Source organism: Cyprinus carpio, chromosome B7 (assembly GCF_018340385.1).
Source record: "Cyprinus carpio isolate SPL01 chromosome B7, ASM1834038v1, whole genome shotgun sequence".
Lineage (NCBI taxonomy): Eukaryota > Metazoa > Chordata > Actinopteri > Cypriniformes > Cyprinidae > Cyprinus > Cyprinus carpio.
The window spans coordinates 1745716-1768322 of NC_056603.1; the positions used below are offsets into that span (position 1 = coordinate 1745716).

The following is a 22607-nucleotide window of genomic DNA, read 5'->3' on the forward strand; positions in this document are numbered from 1 at the left end:
TCGCCGCAGGTCACCATCTCGGTGGACGGCATTCTGACCACCACCGGATACACGCAGGAGGACTACACCATGCTGGGCTCCGACGACTTCTTCTACATCGGAGGAAGCCCGAACACGGCCGATCTGCCCGGATCTCCGGTCAGCAACAACTTCATGGGCTGCCTGAAAGACGTGAGTCTGGCGATCATCTCCGATCTCCGGTGATCTACACCATCAGCTGTTCCCCGTTACAACTGACCAGCCTTTCAAAATGTGCTCGGAAATCTCTCATTAGCACCAAATACTGGATTCAGTCTGTTCTGTAGAGCTGCCCCCTGATAGAAGAGGCTTGGTCCTCCAAAACTTTATTAGTAATAATGTTGTGTTGAGCTGTGATATGATAGAAGAGACTTGTTCATGAGATAATATCAGTGAGCCAAACGATCAGAAACACAAAGCCTGTGCTAACTGGAAGAAAACAGGCTGATAAAAAGATGGTGATAATATAGCTTCCTCAGAGATTTATAAGCAGGGGCAGCCCCAAAACTGATCAGCGTTTATTATATCCTGTGTGAGCGAATCTGATCACAGTAACATCACAGAAAATCCTCCCGGTCTAAATGAGTGAAACACAGTCTGAGGGTCAAAGGTGAAGCGCGTCATCTCTGTTTGTGTGAGCAGATGTAGCGACGAGTGCTCAGCCAATGGCGTGAGTTTGGGGGCGGAGCTAACTGTTATACTGTTATACTAGTTTTGCTGCTTGTACAACTCAATTAAAATAAGCTAAAGCAACTGCTGAACATTTTGTCACTACTTCAGTTTATTGTGCTCAGTGCACTTATGTAAATATTATGTAAATTATGTAAAATTATGTAAATATGTAATCCACAAAAACCCATTAGTGTAAATCATGTGCTTTGCATTGACTGAAACTGGGCAGTGGATTTCTAGCTCTGCATAACACTGAAGTCATTTAAACATTGAAATGAAGTGTTTTTGGAGTGAAGAGAAAGACCTGCTGGTGTTTAATGTTGGAGTGAAGAGAAAGACCTGCTGGTGTTTAATGTGCAGTTATGTTCGTTATTTATAGTTTTTATTTGTTTATAGTTGTTATTTATGTTTAGTTATTAATGTCACTCACTCTTTTAAGGTTAGTCTTGTCGTGTACAGTATTAACAACGCTTAGCCTAATTTGTTTTAGTGTGTCCTGGTTGTTCATTTTTGACAGTCTTTACTCAAAACATGCGATGAAATCTACCTAAACTGATTGAGAGTAAATTCTTTTTTATTTTTTCACTGAATGCCAAATAGCAGATTTAATTTGATTAGTTGAAATATCATTAGTTTCCCATGGAGCAAAAACCCTTGTGAATAGAAATGATATTTAAGAGCGTTAAATGCAGCAGTTAGACTAATATTTAATGTAATTTCTTCTGTCATTTATTTATTTCCCGTTGAGGTTACTCGTAATTCTCTTGTTTGCCTGTTTGGATGACATATTCTTTTGCAAGTAATTACAAGTTTTATGAATCTTCGCCTTAAACAAATGCCTCCTTTTCATAAATATTGCTTCCAGCGCTGTTCTGTGAATGCCTGCGCTCATAATCGCTGCTGAAGATGTGTCTGCAGTGACAGAAACTAATCTCTATCATCAATTACATAGGATGGAAAAACTGAAAGGAGTGATTTCCCTGCTGACAATACTGCTAGAAATGTTTTATTTATTTTATTATTATTATTATTATTATTTAGCTATTTTTTTTTTTTTTTAATCTGTGCTACAATAAACTTGCTCTAGGTGCAGATGTATGCAAACGAACGTGTGCTGAAGTAAATACTACAGAAAAACAAATGTTATTTCAGGAAATAATAATAATAATTCTATATTGATACTCAGTTCAAGCTTGTAGAAGTTAAAGCGTAAATATAAACGTTACAAAATTAAGTAAAACCTACTCAACTTGTCTGAAACTGGTGTTCCCATCATGCACTGGGGCATGAATTGTTAATAAGGTTGATTTTTACCCCTCCTTTTTTGCAGCTGTATTTTATCGTTGCTTTTGTTGTTAGGTTTAGTAACTTGTGATTTAGTTTCCTCTGGATCGTTTCCACTCAGAATGACTCATTCATACTCAGAATGTTACCATCACTGTGTAATGTGTACCGAGAGTGTACGTCTCTGTTTGGGTGAGGGCCGCTTCCACTGAATGAACTCTTAAATCCGCTGACGATACCATTTAGTGGACGTCCTTGTAATACAAAATCTTTTTCAATTTTGCCCTTGTTCTCTTTTCCACAATAACCTCGAGAGAAATCAGGAATAAAACCACTAATTGAACCAGCCGTCTGACCATTTTATTAATCCTGTTTTATAGAGATACACTTATACCAGAAAACAAGAGGAAAACACTGAGCAAGATTATTTGAGTATTATTTCAGCGTGTGTTGTGTGATGAACTCCTGCAGGTGGTGTACAAGAACAACGACTTCAAGCTGGAGCTGTCGCGTCTGGCCATCGAGAGGGACCCTAAGATCAGTCTGCACGGGGACCTGGTGTTCCGCTGCGAGGACGTGGAGGCCCTGGACCCCGTGACCTTCGAGACGGCCGAGTCCTACATCGCCCTGCCGCGCTGGGACACCAAGAAGACCAGCTCCATCTCCTTCGACTTCCGCACCACCGAGCCCAGCGGCCTGCTGCTGTTCAGCCACGGCAAGCCCCAGAGCAGCAAAGAGCAGCGGCCCGGCCGCGAGATGAAGACCGACTACTTCGCCATGGAGCTGCTGGACGGCTTTCTCTACCTGCTGATGGACATGGGCTCCGGCAGCATCAAGCTCAAGACCAGCAACAAGAAGGTGAACGACGGAGAGTGGTGCCACGTGGACTTCCAGAGAGAGGGACGGAGGGGTGAGGGTCTGTGCATGTGAAGACAGCCTGGCCTGCGCTCCCCGAAAGCATCGTGAGCTTTAGGACGTCACAGACCCATTGAAAGCAATGGAGACTTACGATGCTTTTGAGAAACGCAGCCCTGATCCGCTCCTGATTTGACCAGAAGTGTCTAAAATTCTCCCTGCAAAAACTTGAGGGTTTACCCTCAGAAGTGAATCATTTAGGATATATTACATATATTTCAAATATTATTACTTTTATTTATTTTTATGATTAGTTTAACATAATACCAATACTGATACTAATTATTATTATTGCTACTGAAATGCTCTCTTTGATTCTTTTGTCTGGATGTTTCAGCAACAGAACATTTTAGACATGATGTTATGAGATTAAATGTCTATCATATGGCAGTTACAATGTATGCCAAAATAATTACATATTGGACCAATCTCTTTGATTCTTTTGTATGGTTTTAAAATTATAAATATATATATATATATAAATATATATATATATATATATAGAATAAAAAGCAAATTAAAATAAAACACTTAAAGAAAATTTTAATATTTGAATTGTTTTCCTGCTAGTCATCAGTGTTAATTAGAGAAGTGTATAGATAAATTTTAACTGCCATCATCCATAAATAAATAAATAATAGTTACTGTTTTGGTTGTTTTGCACCCATGTAACCTTGTATTCTAATAAAGGTTTTTGACACCAAAGTTTTAGATACTAATGTAATTTCATAATTCTCAATTCAAGTTTTAAAACCACAGTAAAATCTAGTACCCTACTAGGAGAGTACTTCCTTCTATGTAAAGCGCTTTGAGTGCCCAGAAAAGTGCTATATAAATGCAAGGAATTATTATTATTATTATTATTATTATTATTATTATTATTATTATTATGACCCTAATATAAAGTTCAGCCTATGCATATCAAGACAAGTAAACATCCAGTAATAAACTAAAAGCAAATGAACAAATTACAAGCATTAGCACAAATAAATACAGCAGAACAAAGATACACGTGAAATAACAAATGCATTGATTTTCATTAATATATTTGGCAGACACTTGTCCAAAGCGACTCACATTGCATTGAATGTTTGTATGAGTTATATGAGCATTCCCTGGGAATCAAACCCGTTACCTGACACTCGGTGGTCTGAGCTACAGAAATACTGCTAGCATGCACATGTGTTGAAACATCAGCTGAAAGTCTCAGGGAAACTTCAGGAAGATCGTTTATCTCGAACGGGTTTGGAGTATGGCTGCTGTAGAGGATTCACTCCAGCACTTATCACTGCTAAAGCACAGCCGACGAGACGCCGTTAAACCCCACCGACGCTGCCAAAGGCTGCCTCCATTTGCTGTAATGAGCTAATCGAGTGTAAGACTAGAGGAGGTGGGTGTGTGTCCTGTGGGGAAGAAAGTCCAGCAGTTCTGTAATTGCAGTTTAATAGACAATTAAGAGTAAGTCATAAATCTCTGTGATCTGCCGAGAGAGCAGCACTCTCACACCGAAATATAGACACACATCGCTCATGCACACTTCTTGATGATAAATGATCAAGCGTAATCAGGCAGGTATATGAAATTACTGGGTACCCACAGACTCCACTTTTAGATCTGTGTAATGATGCTGTAGAGGAACGCAGCTTCTATAGTTGAGTCGTTAAAGGACCCCTCTCATCCTTTACAGTACTTCTTTCAGCATCAGGCTGTGGGTTTAGAACTCCTTTGACCAGAAGAAAGGCTTATAGTAATGCTTTTATTCCTACTGCAATTTCTATTCTAAATAAGGCCAGGCAGTTTTGTCAGGTTCTTGTATCTTAGGTTTGTTCTTATTTATTTTAGAGGTGTTTTTGTGGATTAACTAGGGGTGTGACGAGACACTTATCCCACGAGACGAGATGAGATGAGATTTTTAGACTTTTTTAAAGAAATCCTCAATGACTAAATATATAGGGGAAAATAGTATTTTATTCAACTGAAAAACACAAAATGCAAAAAATGTAGAAGCATTTTGAAATCAGCTTGTGCTTTATGAAATTAAACTTCTATTATATATCTACATAATATAATATATCTATTATATGCAGCAATAAACAACATGTAAACTAGAGCTGCACGATTCTGGATAAATTTAGAATCATATTTTTTTATATATAAATTGGAGATCGCGATTATCTCACAATTCTGAAGAAGAAAAGATAAGAAAACTAAACAAAATAAAATAATTTACTAGTGGTTCTGACAAAATGTTTATTGCTTAACTCTTTAAAAAATATTAATTTGAACAAAAAAAAAAAAAAAAAAATGAAGGAGTCAGTGTCTCAGTTCATAAAGACTTGTTTCTTTTTTGGGTTTTGGTGTGTGATTGGTGAATGATTCAATGACAAATAGTTTTTTTTTTTAAACGGGCGGTTGTCGCCACCTACTGGAGGAAGAGTGTAAGCGTTACAATACATACACGTGTTTAGATACTTTCATTTTGAATGCTACTGTAGAGAATAAGCGTTTATACCCAAACTATAAACTTTTATCCTTTATATCACTTATGTTGATTAAATGTCTGTAGCACAGAAATAATGATGTGTGGTTGAAAAGACATTTTGTGTAGCTCTTTCTGGATCAGCAGCAGCCTGAATGATTCATTAACATGGCCAGCGACAAAACGTGCTTCTCGCGCTCCACTGACGCTCGCGATGTGAAACCGTCGTAATAGACATAGCTGAATCACTGTCTTTCATCATTAAGACTGCTTGTGTGTTTGAAATGAGATCGCGATCTTTAAATGATTAATTGCGCAGCTCTAAAGTAAACTCCAAATTGTTTTGCGAGGATATCGTCATTAGTGTCTGCCTGATATTGTGGGGGATGTTTGATATTTGATCTCGAGATATGATATCTTATCTAGGATTTACTTTGGTTTGGTTGTTTTTTTGTTTTTGTGCTTTTTTTTTTTTTTTTTTTTTTTTTTTGTATATGTGAGCCTTTTACCTAAGACAGATTTCTATCAATAGCTGTGTTTCCATCCAAAGATTCAAGTTAAATTTATGCGCAAAACTGTAATGTCGCATAAAACATTTTAGAATAAAGCACCGTTTCCATCCAACGAGTCCAAGATTATATGTTTTTTTTGGTCTTTTTTAAGTTTTTTTTTTAATGTGTTATTTTTTGTTTATTATATTTAGGTGGTTGGCATAAGAATAGGTGGTTGATAGAAAAATTAGTTTGAATCTTGAATCTCCTCCATCTTCTCGACAGGCTCCATCTCCGTCAACAGCCGCTCCATTCCCTTCAGCTCTAACGAGGGCAGCGAGATCCTGGACCTGGACAGTGACATGTATCTGGGCGGTTTGCCGGAGAGCGGTCAGGGCCTGATCCTGCCGCCCGAGGTCTGGACCGCGCTGCTCAACTACGGCTACGTGGGCTGCGTCCGTGACCTCTTCATCGACGGCAAGAGTCGAGATGTGCGGCGTCTGGCAGAGATCCAGAGCGCGCCGGGCGTCAGCAGCTTCTGCACGCGCGAGCTCCAGAAGAGGTGCAGCAGCGCCCCCTGCGCCAACGGAGGACAGTGCAAGGAGGGCTGGAACCGCTACATCTGCGACTGCACCGGCACCGGATTCCTGGGAGGCAACTGTGAGATCGGTGGGGTATGGAAAGGATACATATGTGATTGTGAAGGAAACTGTTTTTGATGTTCCCAGCTCGATATAGGTGGGTTAATCAGGAACAGAAACTGAATAAAGTAATCAAAAGTAAGACAACACTGCAGAGTCTGCACTGTATTAAATATAAATGTATTCTTCACCCAAAAATGAAAATGTTCTGGAGATGTGCTCATCCTCAGGCCATCCGAGATTAGGATGAGTTTGTCTCTTCATCAGATCTGGAGAAATGTGTCACCAGAGGATGCTCTGCAGTGAATGGGTGCCGTCAGAATGAGAGTCCAAACAGCTGATAAAAACATCACAATAATACACATCACTCCAGTCCATCAGTGAACATCTGGAGAAGACAAAAGATGAAACACATCCAGCTCCACAGATCAAGCACCGTTTAAACAGCTCTAAACAAATATTAAAAACATCTTAATGCTGGATTTGTTTCATCTTTTGTCTTCTCCAGATGTTCACTGATGGACTGGAGTGCTGTGGATTATTGTGATGTTTTTATCAGCTGTTTGGACAGCTGCTCTCTCTGTACACTTATGACATTTCTCCAAATCTGTTCCAATAAACAAACTCATCTACATTTTCATTTTTGGGTCAACAATTTACATCCACTTAAGACATAACCGACCATGTTACTCGCCATGCACATTTAGACAGTTATGTGATTATATGTGGATTCAAGTGCAAGAAGTAGCGGAAGAGAACTCAGTTCAGCATTCACGCGTGTTTTGAATGAGGCGCTTCACGTGTGTGTGAGAGCATGGAAAACTGCTTGGAGTCCTGTCTTCTTGCAATTAAATGGTTCATAAATGTTTAAACTGGCAAAAGACATGCAACACATTAGGTCAGCTGTCCAGATCTGACAGGATAATATGTAAATCTCGTGTTATATTGCATTGTAGTCGTATTCTGTCGCTGTGGCTTCTTTCAGTGGTTATATTTAGCACTAGCATGAGTCCATCCGTGACGCTTTTATCAGGCGCACACAGAGCTGCGACGCACCGCCGTTCGCGCTTCATTTCTTTGCGTTCGGCTCGCTGTGGCATCCTGATTCATGTTGGCAGGGAAAGAGCCGATGTCACGAGCCTGGAGAAGCACTGGAGCAGCGACGCTCACCACAACCATCTGTGCCGCCTTTAACAACACCAGCTGCTCCGTCTCAGGCTCGCGCCTCTGATAGCAGCACTCAGCTCTGGGTGTTTCGCTGACATTGAGCTCAAGGGCCTTCAGTGCAGAATATTTTCCTCTCTCCGTGGTTTTGATTCATAGTGCTGGCTGTCAGAGCTCGAGCAGGTGGGTAATTAGGGCTGATTTGGATTCGGCTGCATTTGCCGACTGTTTAAGGGAAGCCCGTTTGTTTTATTAAACATATTTATTTCCATCTTTTTAACAGCCAGATGTTGTGCTGTGAAGTAAAGCTGTTTTATTTACTGTGTGTCATGTTGCTGATCTCTGAAGGCCGGTTAGAAGCGGCTGGAGAGCAGGGCTTTACTGCCACCAAGCGTCACTGGACAGAACTACACTGAAGATCAAAGGAAACACAGATGTGTTCAGTGTGTGTTTGTACTGTAGGAAGTCAGCATTATTTGTCAGACGTGTGTGTCAGTGGTAGGCAAATTGACACCATCTGATGCCTTTCAACATACTGATCATGAAACCATATTCTGCCGCAATAATACACATTTAGGTAACACTTTATAATGATGCTCAGTTGTAAGTCATTTATAATTGATTATAATGATGAACTAATCCTTTACAAAACATTCATAAGCTATTAATTAGTGATATGCTAACAATCATGATGAACTAATCCTTTACAAAACATGACTGTGTTCATAAATGATTAGTAAGTGATATGTTAATATTTTTTTATCTGTTTTGTAGATTAAGTTATTAATAATTTACAAGTGAGTAGATAATGATGAACTAATCATTTGCGAAACATGACTATACGTTCACAAGCAATTATTAATTAATATGCTAACGATTTACAAATCTGTCGTAAGTTATTTAGTTAATTTAGAATATAATGAATTTATTGAAATGATCATTAATGATTGGTTACTAGTTACTAGTTAATATATTATTAATCATTTATAAACCATTGTAATGTCAACATTGTACTATTATTCTCAAAAAACATTTCTTAATCATGTTTATTTATGACATTGTACATGCAAGAAAGAAGCCGTGACATACAGCCAAAGTATGGTGACAACATACTCAGAATTGATGCTCTGTATTTACACCCATCCAAAAGTGCACCGCCACACACACACACCACCAACACCACCGTGAACACACACCGGAAGCAGTGAACACAACACACACACACAAACACACCGTGAACAGCACACCCGGTACGATAGTGTGAACACACACACACACACACCCACTGAACACAACCCGGAAGCAGTGGACACTACGCACACACAACACACACCACACCTGTGAAACACCCACCGGAGCAGTGAACACAACGCGCCAACACACACACCACACACACACCGTGAAACACCACACCCGGAGCACAGTGAACACACACACACACACACACACGTGAACACACACCCGGAGAGACCGTGAACACACACAAACCCACACACGTGAACACCCACCCGGAGCAGTGAACACACGCACAAACACACACAACACAACCACACACACGCACACCGGGAACACAAACCAGGAGCAGGTGTATCAAGGAGATGCAATGCGGCGCGGCCGGTCGGCAGCAGTTGGGGGTTCAGTGTCTTTCTCAAGGACACCTTCAGTCCGTGGGGTATACCGGCCTGAGAACCTTCTATCTCACATGTGTGTCAGGGTCTTACAGTGTGTGTGTGTGTCGTGGTCACGGGGGTAGTTGTGTGTGTTGTTTTTTTTTTTTTGTGGGTTTTTAAAGTGTTTGGGGTGGTGGTGTTGTGTTGTGTGACACGGGTTGTGTGTGTGTGGTGCGTGTGTGTGTGTGGGGTGGTGTGGGTGTTGTGTTGGTGTGTGGGTGTGTGTCACGGGTGTGTGTGTTTGTGTGTGTGTGCTTGTGTCATGGGTGTGGTGTGCTGTGTGTGTGTGTGTGTGTGCGTGTAGTGTGTGCGTCTGTGTGTGTGTGTGTGTGTGTGTGTGTGGTTGTGTGTGTGTGTGTGGGTTTAAAGTGGTGTGTGTGTATTATAAAGTGTGGGTGTTGTGTGGTTGTGTGTGTGTGTGTTGTGGGTGTGGGTGTGTGTGTGTGTTGTGTCACGGGGGTGTGTTGTTGTGTGGTGTGCTTGTGTCATGGGGTGGTCGTGTGTGTGGTGTGTTGTGGGGTGTGTGTGTGGTGTGTCTGGTGGGGTGGGTGTTGTGTGTGTGTGTGTGTGGTGCTGGTGTGTGTGTTGTGTGCTGTGTGTTGTCGTGTTGGTGGTTGTGTGTGTGTTTAAAGTGTGTGTTGTGTGGTGTGTGTGTGTGTGTGTGTTTGTGGGTGTGTGTGTGTGTATAAAGTGTGTGTGTGTGTGTGTGTGTGTGTGTTTGCGCTGTGTGTTTACAGTTTTTACGATTGCTTGGGCACAATTTTAAAAACAAGGCTCATTTTGTCAAAACACTACACACAATTAACACATCCACACACACAGTGTCAGAACATCTCAGAGCTTTTGAAAAACAAAGCACTTACATTCAAAAACTTTACAATAATTCAACAAAACCCAATTTTGGTATCATACGGCACACACACGGTTCATACAGTTAGATTCAGTTTGAAACACTTCAAGACACTGATGGGCACAATCTTAAACACAAAATTTCTATTTTTATGCAAGTTTTTTTTTTTTTTTTTGATATTGTTAAAGTACATGAATATATTGACCAAACAAAACACATGAGACAAGTACTGCACATTCATGACAATATTTATTTCCCAGCTCATTGTAAAATCTTTCAGTACATCATTGCAATTAAGCTGCATTTTGCACTGAAGATCCACTGCCGTGCAGAAGGGGAGAAGGGACGGAAGGGAGAGTGTTGTGGGAGGTTCTGGAATAATGGAACCAGACACCTAGTCTGTCCACTGAAGATCCACTGCCGTGCAGAAGGGGAGAAGGGACGGAAGGGAGAGTGTATTTTGCATGAGACGGAACCCCATGTCTCTGTGTGATTGCAGCATAGATTGTGATGTCACCACCACGTTGACCCGGGACATTCAGAAGAGCTCTCTGGCCAAAGATGTTTCTCCCTGTTCCTCTTCCTGCACCACTGCCTTTCATTTCTGTTGAAGACAAAAATTCCCGTTAACTTTTATAGTGCTCACACCTTGATAGTTGAGTTTACAGTTCAGCACCTAAGTGTCTGCACACCAGATGGATGTGTTTGATCAATAGCTCAGATGTGAAGTATTTTGGGAACGCAGTGGTCTTGAAATGGCAAAGAAGTGACAATGTTAGATTTCTGTGTCTAATGTAGAGAAGTGTGTGTAGTGTTTTGCAAAAAGTGTGAGGCTGAGAATCTGCTTATAGTTGTGCAGATCTGGGCTGAGGTTCTGCTCTTTGAGTGTAAGGCTTCACTAGCTGTGTGTTATTTTTAACTTTAGTGTGTAAGCAATCGTAAAAAAAAACTGTAAAGTGTGTGTGTGTGTGTGTGTGTGTGTGTGTGTGTGTGTGTGTGTGTGTGTGTGTGTGTTTGCGCTGTGTTCACAGTGTGTGTGTGTGTGTGTGTGGTGTTTGCGCTGTGTTTCACACTGTGTGTGTGTGTGTGTTTGCGCTATGTTCACACTGTGTGTGTGTGTGTGTGTGTGTGTGTGTGTTTTGATTGTGTGTGTGTGTGTGTGTGTGTGTTGTTGCACTGTCTGTGATTCCTCTCTTTGTTCACACTGTGTGTGTGTGTGTTTGCGCTATGTTCACACTGTGTGTGTGTGTGTGTGTGTGTGTGTGTGTGTGTGTGCAGAGGCGACGGTGTTGAGCTACGACGGCAGCATGTATCTGAAGGTCATCATGCCCAGGACGCTGCACACGGAGGCTGAGGATGTGGCGCTGCGCTTCATGTCCCAGCGAGCGTATGGGCTGCTCATGGCCACCACCTCCAGAGAGTCGGCCGACACGCTGCGGCTGGAGCTGGACGGAGGACGGGTCAAACTCACGGTCAACCTCGGTAACTACCTGTCTGTCTCTGTCTGACCTCTCTTTCCCTGAACCATCTCAACATCTCACCCAGTGTTTGCCCTCCACCAGACACCCGGCCTGTAAACCACACCGTCCACCAGCAGAGGGCAGAAAAACCCTATTATTAGTGACTGAAAACTGCTGTCATTTGAGTCTCTCAGTAAAAAAAAAAATCCTTAAAACAAGACACATTTACTGGAAGAATTGTGCAATATATATATATATAGACACATTTACTGGAAGAAAATATATATAAATATATATATATATATTTAAACACAATTAAATGGCATAGTTTAACAATGAATAAGTGGTATAAACAACTGTAGATAGAATCTTAGTATAGTGTATCAACTGTAGTTATAATTATTAATGAGATTGTACAATGCATTATAAGGTGCATTACAGGGCATAACTAATGCATTAAAACTACTTTCATAATGCATTATTTTTATTTCTCATTTTTCTTTGACTATATAAATAAAAATTATATAGACATCATAAACAATTACTAGAACTTAAACATTTTAATGAAAATGTAAAATATAAAAAATGCAATTAATTTTAAATATGAATACACATTCTAATAGTATAGTTTTTTCTCTATATTATTGTTACTGTGGATGGAGCAAAAAAAGTGTAATTTTTTAAACTGAGATTTCTACATCATCTGAAAGCTGAGATAAATAATCTCTCGTCCATTGATGTGATGGGTTTGTTTAGGAGGACAATTCAATGGTTGTCTGAGATACATCGTTAGGATCGGACGGAATCTGAGGGTGCAAAAAAAAATCTAAATATTGAGAAAATCATCTTTAAAGTTGTCAAATGAAGTTCTTAGCAATGCATATTACTAATCAGAAAACTTAAGTTTTGATATATTTACGGTAGGAAACGTATTAAATATCTTCATGGAACATGATAGCGCTAATTAATATTCCTAATGATTTTTGGTATAAAAGAGAAATGTATAATTGTGACCCATACAATGTATTGTTGTCTATTGCTACAAATATACCTGTGCTACTGATGACTGCTTCTGTGCTGCAGGGACACAGATGTGTTTTGGTTAGATCAAATGAATTCATATTTTTATTTAAGTCAGTTTTAAACTAAAACGTCACTTTGTTCAAAACAGCGAATCTTTCAGGGTTTGATCTTCTGTCTGCTTTGAAGTGTTTGACTGGGAAACCAGACTCTGGTTTCTGCAGAGTTTAGTCAAGTTCTGGTCCAGGGGACGGTGGTCTGGGTCTGGTTCTGGCGGAGAGGCAAACACAGAGCAGCGGTGCATCCTGGGAAAGGACGTGGTGGGAGAGAAAGCCTCTCGGGAAGACCTCCATCCATCTGTCTCTCTCTCTGTCAGCCACCTGGATCTTTCCAGAGGAACCTCTCGTCCCTTCAATGTGCTGTGTGTCTGCGGCCTGAGCGAACAGCCAGAGACCAGCTCACACACTCCAGCTCTGCTGATGCTCCGCCCTCAAATAATCAGGCCTAAATGTAAGATCTGATTGATGCGTTTGAGTGGCACACCCGTCCATTTGGATCACACAGTTTTAACAGCAACAAACTAATAAACATATGCAGAAGTGTCGGTCATACAGAAATAAACCAGATCTTTGTACTCAAAAAATCATGGCATAGTTTATTATTTACTTTTTGCATCTGTTTGATTTTATTTAAATAATCTTATTTTAGATGCATTTATTGAAATTGCTTAGAATCAGCATAAATTGTTGTAAAAAACATGAACATGGTTAGAATATGGCTAATGTTATTTTAGTATCACTGGGACACAATTATAGTTTTTAGTAATATTTTGAATCATTATTTGTATACTTTCTATGTTAATTTTATTTTTAGTTAAAGTTTAGTAACTGTTCTTTTTGTTTTAGTTGTTTCAATAAATGGAGTTAAATTATTTTAGTTAAAGTTTAGTAACTTTGTTCTTTTTGTTTTAGTTGTTTCAGTAAATGGAGTTAAATTAAAGCCTTTTAACACACACACATTATTAAAAACACAATGTTATTGTTTATTTATTTCTAGTAACAAAAATATTTTTATAGTTTTAATTTTTTTAGGTTTAGTTTTTGTTTTTGTTTTTGTTTAAAAACATAAAAATTATAATGGACTATAATAACCTTGCTGTGGAACAAACAGTATTCAGTTAGTTAATCTATGAGATTGAAACAAATTGGATTTATTGATTATAAATAGATCAATAAAAGTGCATTGTATATAATATATAAATGTTACTGTGTATTTAAAACGCATTCAGTTTATTAGCACTATTTCAGAAATCTGACCCGTTTCATTTCTGTGCGACTGACAAATATGATCACATTAATGAGTCAGTTTATGTCTGTACTGTACTGTGTGTCCAAACAGTTGGATGTTTTTCACATGCAGAAATCTGAATGTACTGACGGAGTGTTTCTTGATCCGGTAGAGAAGCGTCAGGTCTGAAGTGAGTGTGTTTAGAGTCTAGATGGTGCCGAGACGGTCTCTGGCTGTTTGTGATCACTATTCTGTAGCGGTTGACACATTGAGACGCTCCTCAGCCTGAGCCGCAGAGACACACACACACACACACACACACACTCTCAGTGTAGAGCTCAGCGCTGTGTTCAGTGTCACACAGTAGATGTGTTTCTGGCTGAGGAGTGCAGTGAAACCCCTTCCCACAATTCACAGCGGCAGATCCAGAACGCAGTGCTTCACGCTCCTCACTTATGTTTATGCAGAAATAGCACAGCAGTTAACTGTACTTCCTCACACTTATTTCATGACTGCTCACCAAATACATCATCTACTGAGCAATACGTGACTGATTTCTGTGAGCAGAAGGAGCGATCAGTCCAACAGTTTAGGACACTTTACAATGAGGTTCCATTAGTTAACAGTGAAAAACACTTATTAATCTCAGCTAATGTTAATTATTAAAAACTAAAGTTGAATTTGGTAATGTTATTTAACGCTTAAGCCTGAAATATCAAATAATATTATCATAAAAAGTGAAAGTTTATTAAACATTTAAAGAAATATTCAAATATAATAGGCTTTTATTGTGCTTTTATGGCTCATATAGTCTGATATAGTGAGAATAGGAAAACAGCTCAATATTATTCAGACTTTAACTGAGCAAAAATATGAATTTGGTGCGGATGCTGATATTTATATGATGAAATATGATGCTTGTACACTCTTAAAAATAAAGATGGTTAATGTAAGGTCTGTTCACTGAAGGGTTATTTGGGGAACCAAAAATTGTTGTTCTTTGGCATCACTGCAGAAACATCTTTTTGGAGCCTTTATTTTTAAGTGTCACATTTTTGTAGGTTTTATTTTTATGAGTGTAATGTGATGAGATGTAAATGATCCAAACATATAATGCAGTGATTGAGAGATGAAGAAATAAAGGCTCCTCAAGAAGATGTGAGATGTTCTGGAGGCTTGTGAAGATCATTCCTCCGCTGAGGAACAGTGAAAGTAAAGCTTCTGGAAACAAACGCTCCTCAAAAGATCCTGATGATCAGATTTGAGACTCCTAAAACATGATTGATGGAGAATCAAGTAAAGCTGAGCTGCTTCAGTCCAGTAAGAGTTCATCTGGAGATATTACTGCAGTTATTCTGACCTTAACTGGATCAAAATCACTCAAGATCTGACACCAGAAGCAGCAGCTACAGTTACACTGAAAGAGCTCTGATTGGATAAACACTCTAAACGATCGATCAGAGACAGAAGACATGCAGGAGATTGAGTGTGAGACAGGTTTAACAGCGAATCATTTAGAGTAAGTTTGTATATCAAATATGATAGAGTAGGCTTATAGGGTTAACTCAGCTAATATGAAGGTTATTGATTTGTGTGAACTGATGGGTTATTGTTGTGAAGAGCAATCACAGGCCGGTGTTTCTCACAGACGGTCTGATCCGGTTCAGACTGATCTAGACGAGCGGAGCGCCTGCGGTGCTGCTGCTGACACGCGTGTGGTGGGAATGGGTGCCGCTGACTCACACGTGTCCCCGGATGGTGGCCCCTGATATTCAGATGTCTGCAGAATGAACTTTGAAGGATGTGAAATGTTTTCTGTCTCTCTCTGTCTCTCCTTTAATTTGATCTCACCATCTCACTCTCTCTCCCACCAGACTGTATCAGGATAGACTGTAACCTCAGTAAGTGTGGCAACTCATTTATTATCACACATAACCTCTCTCACACACACACACACAAACCTCAGTAAGTGTGGCAACTCGTACACACACACACATACACACACCACACACACACACACACACACTACACACTCACTCACACCACACACTCTTCTCACTCTCTCTCTCTCTCTCTCACACACACACACACACACACACACACACACACACACACACACACACACTCACACTCACACTCACACACACTCTCTCTCTCTCTCTCTCTCTCTCTCTCTCACACACACACACACACACACACACACACACACACTCTCTCATCTCCTCTCTCTCTCTCTCTCACACTCTCTCTCTCTCTCCACACACACACACACACGCATGCACGCACACACCAACACACACTCAATCTCACACACACACACACACACACACACACACAGACAGGTGTTAAATAAGTGTGTTGTTTCATGCTGTGTTTTGACACTGAAGGTAAGTGTGTGGCTGTGACTGGAGGAGATTTCTGAGCGTGTGTTTATATGAATGATAAACACACACAACACACACACACACACACACTCTCTCTCTCTATATATATATCTCTCTCACTCTCACACACACACACACACACACACACACACGCACACACACACACACACACACTCACACACACACACACACACACACACACACACACACACACACAGGTGTTAAATGAGTGTTATTTCATGCTGTGTTTTGACACTGAAGGTAAGTGTGTTGCTGTGACTGGAGGAGATTTCTGAGGGTGTGTTTATGAATGAACACACACACACACCACACTCACTCTCTCACACACACTCTCGTCTTCTCTCTCCACTCACACTCTCTCTCCTCACACACACACACACACGCACGCATGCACACACAAACACACACATCCACACACACACACACCACACACCCACACCACACACACACCACACAACACACACACACACACACACACAGGTGTTAAATGAGTGTTATTTCATGCTGTATTTTGACACTGAAGGTAAGTGTGTGGCTGTGACTGGAGGAGATTTCTGAGCGTGTGTTTATGAATGAACACACACACACACACACACACACATCCCGACGTGAATCGCTTATAACTGCAGGATGGATTTGATGTTCTAATCAGTTTCAGAATGAGACACTCATCTACATTCATCTCAGTCTCACAATAAAATCAACATGACAAAGCTTTTCATCTTTCATCCTGGAAATTTATTTTACTTTCTCTCCTCAAATCATTTCTCATTTAATATCAAGTCACACTTTTTATTGTCAGTCAAGACGAGTGACTGGATAATGGGCAGGTTATTTGTTTATTTGTTTATTTGTTTGAAATTATTATTATTATGTATTGATTAGTATTATTATTTTATGTATTTTTTGTATTATTTTTTATTTTTTTTTATTTTTGTTATTATTTTTATTATTTTTTAGTTTTTTTTAATTGCTTGTTATTATGTAGATTTCTTTATAACTGTTTTATATTGTTATATTTTATAATCAGTATTTATTCTGATATTTTGTGTAGTATTGTAACACCACAGATGGTGTTTTTCAGCAGTGGTTTTTGTCTGTTTTAGTCTATGATTTTTAGGAGTATTCAGCAGTGGTTTTTGTCTGTTTTAGTCTATATTTAGAGGAGTATTTTTAAGGATGAAGGGGAGGGATTGATTAATTAAGGGGATTCTGTGTATCTGTGTTTTTGACCGTGAGCCACACTTCACATGTGATCGTGTGTCTGCCGCGTGAGACGTATTTTCGTGTTATGTGGGCTCCTAAGTTCACTTCCACGGCCGTTTCTCCCGTTAGTTTCTTATTTTCTTTTAATCGGCCTTTTCTACATTTGGTCTCAGGATGAGCTGGGGTTTATGCTGAGATTATTACCCAGAATGCCCTGTCAGGCCACAGGAGCAGCGTGTGATTGGAAGCGATGGCGGCTCTCGTCTCACTCTACAGGTGTATATTCAGGGCTGATGGTGATATCCACTCACATTCAAACACAAGCTATTAAATACAATCATGTGAAGCCCAAAGTGAATGACGGATTGAATCACAAACTCAAAGCTCAGAGAGAGTCCCAGAGTCTTTGTTTTGCGTCCCTTCCAGCTTCTGTTAAGTTCTTATCATGAATAATGGAAACGGCATGAAAACAAGAGTCATAAATATGCAGCAGGTCACAATAAGCCTGCGATTCTCAAGACGGCCTCAAATTTCAGCCGTGCTCTGCAGTCATTATACACTTTCTCTACAAGTTCACATTAAAATTACTTCATATAAGAGTTTTCTAACCCTTTACCCATCAGCAGAGGTTAACTAATGACCTTGAGTCAGTGATCTCGCTAAATTACACACTTTCTGTGTGTTGAGCTTTAATTTTCTTTATTGGCAGCTGTACAAAGGAAACAGAGTAATGACGGAGAAGAGCTCCGTGTTTCTCTGAATCATCTGAAGGATCATTAGTAAGTACACTAAAGCTCAGTCGGGGATCTGAAACGAGATCAGGCTGGATCACGGCTGGGGAAGTGTATGGAAGAGGATTAGGGCCAAGCAATTATAAAAAATAAAACTATCTTGAGATTAAATTCGTTATTTTTCGACAAAAAAGTTTTGATTAAAAGAACTTGTTAAATTTTTTAAATTACGAGAAAAAAAGTTAAATTGCGAGAAAAAACTCGCTAAATTTTGAGAAAAAAGTTGAGAATAAACACACTCGTGTCTTGTTCATTTCATCTCGTTGGATGCCGTTAATTAACGTCTTCAGTGGGGTGGGTTGGAGAGTAATGCACTGGGGAGTAACGACTGATGTGAGCGACTGGTTCAAGTCCATCTTTTTCCAAACTCGCTTTTCTTTATCAAATATCGGAAAATTGGAAATCAATTGCTTAACGAGTGTTTAATAATAATGTATTAATTAGGTAGGTTTAGTGTTACTGCAGTAAATCCATTGTAAATATTAATTTGTGGATTGAAAAGTATTCTAGCTGGATTGTTTTGATTGTTGTGTTTCTGTTTTTTTCGTGTTTTTGTTGTTGGTGTTGTTGGGGTTGTTTAGTGTGGTTTTATATATAGCTTAAATCACTGTGACATCTGTGGTTTGTGTGGTTGTGGTTTGTTTTAGCTTAAATCACTTCTCACAGCGCGTGACCTCAGTGTCGCACTCTGATCGAGACCTGCAAGTACGCTTGCCTTGCCCTAACGCATCTAGTTCTGAGCTCACTGTACGAGTAGCGCTCTGTCACTCGCTTTCGATACATCTGGCCTAAAATGTAGTGCTGTCACCTTGTGTTGAGATTGTGAAATGATTTGTAATTATGATTTGGCGGGCCACATATAATAGCCCGACATGCAAGGCCGTTTCAATAGACAAGCTGCCTCGGCAGGCGTTTGCACACCCCTGCCAATTCATCCATAGTAGTGTCAAATAAATACAACAGTAGTTAATTAATTACGTTGTGTAAATAAACAGTAGTTAATTAGATGCTATTTATACTTATAAATAGTGGCAGATACTATTTGCACCTCAGTATTGTTGTACATTAACAGGATGCAATAATAACATTGATTTTAATAACAATTAAAGAAATTATTAAATAGATGCAGCCTTATTGGGACAACAAAGCCCTCCCTATAGCCTACCCCTTATTAATACATTACTATTAAACACTCATTAAGCAATTGATTTCCACTTTTCCAATGTGATATTTGATGAGAAAAGGAAGAAAAGTGAGTTTGGCAAAAGACAGGCTCGAACCCAGTCGATCGTAAAATACACTACTCTCCAGTGCATTACTCTCCAACCTCCGCCACTGAATAACACTGTTCAACAAGATGACATTAACATGAAACAAGCTCAAGTTTTTTTCTCAAAATTCTCAACATTTTATTTAGAATTTTTTGTTGAAATTTCATGATTTTTTTCTTGAAATGTAACAACTTTTTTTCTCATAATTAAGTTTATTCTCAATATTTTATTTCGACATTTTTCTTGAAATGTTGAGTTTTTTTTCTCAAAATTTAATGAGTTTATTCTCAATATATTTTTTTTTTTTTGCCATTTTTTTTTTTTTTTCTCTAAATAGATATAATATATATATATACTATATATATATATATATATATATATATAAAAATTTCTTTTCTGGTCCTAGAATCTGATTGGCTAATAAGAATATGATATTAGAGGGATAACAGAACTCCAACTGCTTTACTGTTTGCATCACTCAGCTTACTGTATTTCTCACAGTGAGTGTCATGGCAGATGCCCAAATCCACTATAATTAAAAAATAATAATAATAATAATGTTTTTGTGTCATGGAAGGTAGTTTTAATAGTTTTTTGCCAATAATGTAATAGTTTAGACTTTAAATATGCAGCTTGTTATTAAAGATAAATTCTATCTGAAGATTTTCTTTGATGTTTTCGGGGCTGTGAGCTCCAGATGTTCAGTGGTCTTTCTGTGCTCATGAACCCACAGTGAGAGCACCTCACCTCGGCTCTGATGCCTCTATTGTGGTTAAACATGAGAGATAATTAGTTTTGAGTATATTTTGGTTGGACATTAGTTTTGTTTAGTTTTTTCAGTTATTTTGTTTTGGAGGTATTTGTTTTGGATTAATTCATTATTTGTTATGATATATTTTATACTTTTGACTGCATTGCCTAGTAACCTTTATGATGGCTGTTAATAGTATTTTGGATTGAGAAACTGTGTGTTCGTGATGGTGATTTTAGTTACATTATTCTGCCATTAGATGGTGTTTTTACGAGTGAGTCAGCAGCAGTAAAGACTTTTATATTGAAAGAGACTGAAACAGGGTTGTAAAGGAGGAAGTTATTTTTAATTTCAATAACAGCTTGTAAGACGCAGCCAACAAATGCACTGAGCAGCGCTGTCATCTGAAATCACCCTTAACAGATGAAAAGCTAGTATGACACATATATCGCTTTTCTCAGTGAACATTCAAACTGTTTAATTGTGAATATGAGATTGATCTGAAGAATGAACGCTGGATCAGATGCAGGGAATCACACCCGCTCAATCTGTCTCTTCATATTACACTACTACACAGCTTTTATACAGTAATACGATTAGCTTTCAATGAAGCAACTCAACGTTCCTTTGTTACTGGTGATGTTGTTGTTTTTTTGAGTTATTTTTATGGGTTTGTGATAAGGTGTTGGGCTCAGCTGTTAAACTGTCAAACTTTGATTTGAATCTGTGGCGGAAGGAAGTAGTTCTGCACAAAAAAGTGATATTGCTTATATAGTATTCATTAATATTTCGAGTTGCCTTTTATTCACTCGGGGTTCAGTCTTTCCCCAGTTTGATGCTGAACATAATGTTTCCTATTGGACTCAAAGAAATTAAACTTGCTCTCATCACTGAAGTGAACTTTGGAGCGGTTCTCCTTTCTCCACACAACGTGCTCCTCAGCAAAGGTGAGCCTAGATGTTTGGTTCTTTCTGCTGATGAGAGGTTTGGTCACTGCAGAGAGCGCTTTCAGTCCGACTTCTCTTAAATGTGCCGAGACAGATTTTTACCCTGTTCAGCTCTGAACTGGAGAGCAATTCCAGCTGCAGTGCTGAACTGATTCCCCATTGAGAGTATCTGCATTATCTTGTCTTCTCGTGCATATGTCTTTCATAGATGACCAGCCTTTTTAGGAGACTTGAATGAGTTAAAGACATTGTAAAGCCGCAATATTCCAGAAATCACGGATTTGGAATGACAAACTTCTCTTGCTGTGGCCTTCATCTGGACATCCTGAGTCTCAGTCACTTTAGAACGGCTCACCATCTTGAAAACTGGAAAGTTCGGCTTTCAGTTAAATAGGGTTTGGCATATAATTAAGGAAACTGTCACCAACTGGGAGGTATCTGAAAGTATTCTTTAATTTTGATCTGTGTTGTTTTTTTATGGTGCCTCAGATAACTTTTACTCCCATTAGGATAACTTCAAATAGGACTAAGCAGTGACCTCGAAATGGTTCTCTAATTTTGATCTCCACTGTACATTATTTCCTCTAGACAACATTTCTAATTTTTTGGTGTTTTTGTCATTATTAGTTTTTTTTTTTTTCTTCATTGGTTTAGTTTTATTTCAGTTTTATTTATAGTCATTTTAGTACCTAACCTTATTTATTTATTTATTTATTTATTTATCTATGCAACATTTGTATATTTAGTTAAAGTTTAATGTTTGTAAGTGATGTGCTTTTTTTGAATATTTTAATAGGTTGTTTTCTATTTAAGTTTTAGGTATTGTAAGTTTAGTAGATCACTTGATCTGGAAAGCATCTGCTGTGTACAAACATCTGACAGACCATTAACCATAAATATCTTAAAGACATCTAATAGACATCTGCTTGACATCTGATAGGAAACGTCCTGTAGACGTATTGCAGATGAGCAAACACTCTAAAATAAAAATAAAAACGTAGTGCGGATGTAAATGCAGATGTCAAATAGACCTCTCAGTGATGTAAGTTTGCTATCAGGGTAAACTTCAACATTTATTTCATTTAGGCAACATTTGTGTTATTTTTGTTTTTAAGTGTAGGTTTTTAATCTAATATTATTATTTGATTTAATTTCAGTGACTGAGAATTACTTCTAGGTTTTAGGTTAAGTTTTTTGAACAGTAACAGCGTATGCTATATGTTGAATTCTGTGTGTCTTGGTTAAAGGTAACTAAAATCCTGAATTTAGGTTGCCCTTTACTGCT

General features: G+C 38.8%; 1 protein-coding gene across 1 annotated transcript in view; it reads left to right on the top strand.

Annotated features, from left to right (window-relative positions):
- Positions 1 to 22607, top strand: part of nrxn2b (neurexin 2b) — a 682623-nt gene that overhangs the window by 321196 nt on the left and 338820 nt on the right. The window contains exons 7-10 of the mRNA XM_042728878.1: positions 10 to 171; positions 2446 to 2884; positions 6145 to 6528; positions 11463 to 11666. Coding sequence (XP_042584812.1) covers positions 10 to 171; positions 2446 to 2884; positions 6145 to 6528; positions 11463 to 11666 — 1189 coding nt within the window. The remainder of the gene's footprint in view (positions 1 to 9; positions 172 to 2445; positions 2885 to 6144; positions 6529 to 11462; positions 11667 to 22607) is intronic.